General features: G+C 29.9%; 1 protein-coding gene across 14 annotated transcripts in view; it reads right to left on the reverse strand.

Moving 5' to 3' along the window:
• The window catches only part of LOC108976888 (supervillin), a 423,491-nt gene that overhangs the window by 321,571 nt on the left and 99,829 nt on the right, over window positions 1-2,091 (reverse strand). For 9 of the 14 annotated variants that reach the window (XM_018946283.1, XM_018946291.1, XM_018946293.1 and 6 more), the window contains exon 2: window positions 1,037-1,433. The exons of the other annotated variants lie outside the window; for them this stretch is intronic. In XM_018946283.1, coding sequence (XP_018801828.1) covers window positions 1,037-1,123 — 87 coding nt within the window. In that variant the 5' untranslated portion in view covers window positions 1,124-1,433. The remainder of the gene's footprint in view (window positions 1-1,036; window positions 1,434-2,091) is intronic. 14 annotated transcript variants of the gene reach the window in all.

Raw genomic sequence — 2,091 nt, forward strand, 5'->3', positions numbered from 1 at the left:
AAAAAAAATACTGAAAATAACAAAAACGAAGTATTTGAAAAAATATTAAAAAAATACAAAACAAAATATTTGAAAGCAAATTTAAAGGATTGAAAAGACGATTGGAAAAAAATTAAAAATAAAACAATTAATGTTGATCATTTGGCAATTTGTATGGACGGCAAATGGTACAAAGGGAAATCTTTAAACAAAACGCGAAATAATTTACGGAAACAAATCACCAGTGTCAATATACATATTTACACACATAAATATGCGCATAGCTGTTCATAAATTATGTATACATGCATGTACTTGTGTTTAGTATTCACAAGTGTACACAGAGCGCGCGGGTGAGTGCAAGGTGCCGAAATTATCACAACAGAGAAGCTGATATAAAAGACGAACTTCAATTACACGCAGGCATACGCTAATAAGTACAACAATAGAAGCATATATGCGAATATAATTTTCAAGTACAAAATACATACATATATGCATAGGTTTGTGCATATGTAAATGCTTATACTAGGGTGAGCCAAAATAATAATCTTTAAATGAGGAAAGAGATGAAGAAAAAAATTTAATATTTTTTATGACCTTAAAAGAAAATTTTTCATAAAATATTTAGAAGTAGTAAAAACTTAAAAATTTTATTGTGATTTTTATTACTGTTTTTTTTTGTCATTTCGTACGATATTTTCACGGTACTTAAGGAAAAAAAACAATATATTTTTTTTGCCCACCCTAATAAAAGATACGTATATATATATGTATATACAATACAAATATATTTGTTCTTAAATAATAAAAAAAAAAATTATTTAAAGAAATTAAAAAAAATTAAAACTTAAAAAAAAAATTTTTTTTTTGTCCACCGTAATATGCACATATGTAAAATTATATGTCTTCAATTGTATGTTTATTTATTTTATTTGATTTTGGTGCTATCTTTTACACATACATACAAACATATGTATACGCGCCATATGGGCATCTACTACTTACAAATATATCGCAATTATTTTGACTATATTTTTGCTACACCAATACATACATTTGTATTTTTGCCACAACGTATGAAAATGAATTCCTCATTGCTGCGCGTTTGCGGATTGCGTGAGAACTGACGTAGCACCGGCATTTCGCCTCGCAGCGTATGTAAGTATGCGGTCGGTTAAATTTTAAAATGCACAGCACGTTCTACACTCGATACTCTATTTGCGTGCGCGCTTAAACGCTTTAACTTTCATATAAAAATAATAATATTTATAACTCTTTTAAGCACTGCGAATGCGTCGCTGGCGTCGGGGGTGGCGGTGTGGCACAGTTGTGAACGCAGGCTTCAATTGTTTAACAAACAAAACGACAAGGCTTTGAAAGCATGAAGCCATTCAAAAATCTACACACATATATGTGTATGAGTGTGCGTGCGCTCTTTATGCCATCAAATGCTAAAGAAGAAAAACTTTATAAAATATGACAAAAATAGTAAATTTGTAAAAACACAAGTATTTATACGATTATTTTAATTTCCTGAACACACAGCTACACAAATACCACACTGCTGCATTCATACACATACAAACACGCGTACAACTACTGTTTTATAGAAATTTGCCGCCTTACAAATGAGCTCGTAAAAGGCAAAATGAAATATACCTACAAATAAACGCACAATTCTAAATGTGATTGTAATGTGTGCCCGGAAAAATATTGTGAAAAAATGCGAAATATTACTCAACAGCACCCAACTGAACTGAAATGTTTCGTATACGCCCTGGCGGACTGACAGAGTGTGGCAGGCACTTTGCCAAGAAAAACATATGCCAGTCATAAGACAGTCGACTGCTGGGAATAACATACATACATATATATGATATATGCTATATAAATATACAGTTAGGCATGTGTGTAAACAGGGAGTTAAAATAAAAATAAAACAGAATTTAAAAGAAAATAATTATATTAACAAATGCGAAATATTAAAAATAAATATTAAATAAATTATCAAGCAAATTAATCAAACCCCAGCAAAAATGAGAAAATAAAGAAAATCAAATAAATATAAGGAGATAAATTAAAATTACATAAACAAACGAGTAAGTTAAT

The sequence above is a fragment of the Bactrocera latifrons genome, unplaced genomic scaffold (assembly GCF_001853355.1).
Source record: "Bactrocera latifrons isolate USDA-ARS-PBARC rearing strain unplaced genomic scaffold, ASM185335v1 scaffold_81, whole genome shotgun sequence".
NCBI classification, from domain to species: Eukaryota; Metazoa; Arthropoda; class Insecta; order Diptera; family Tephritidae; genus Bactrocera; species Bactrocera latifrons.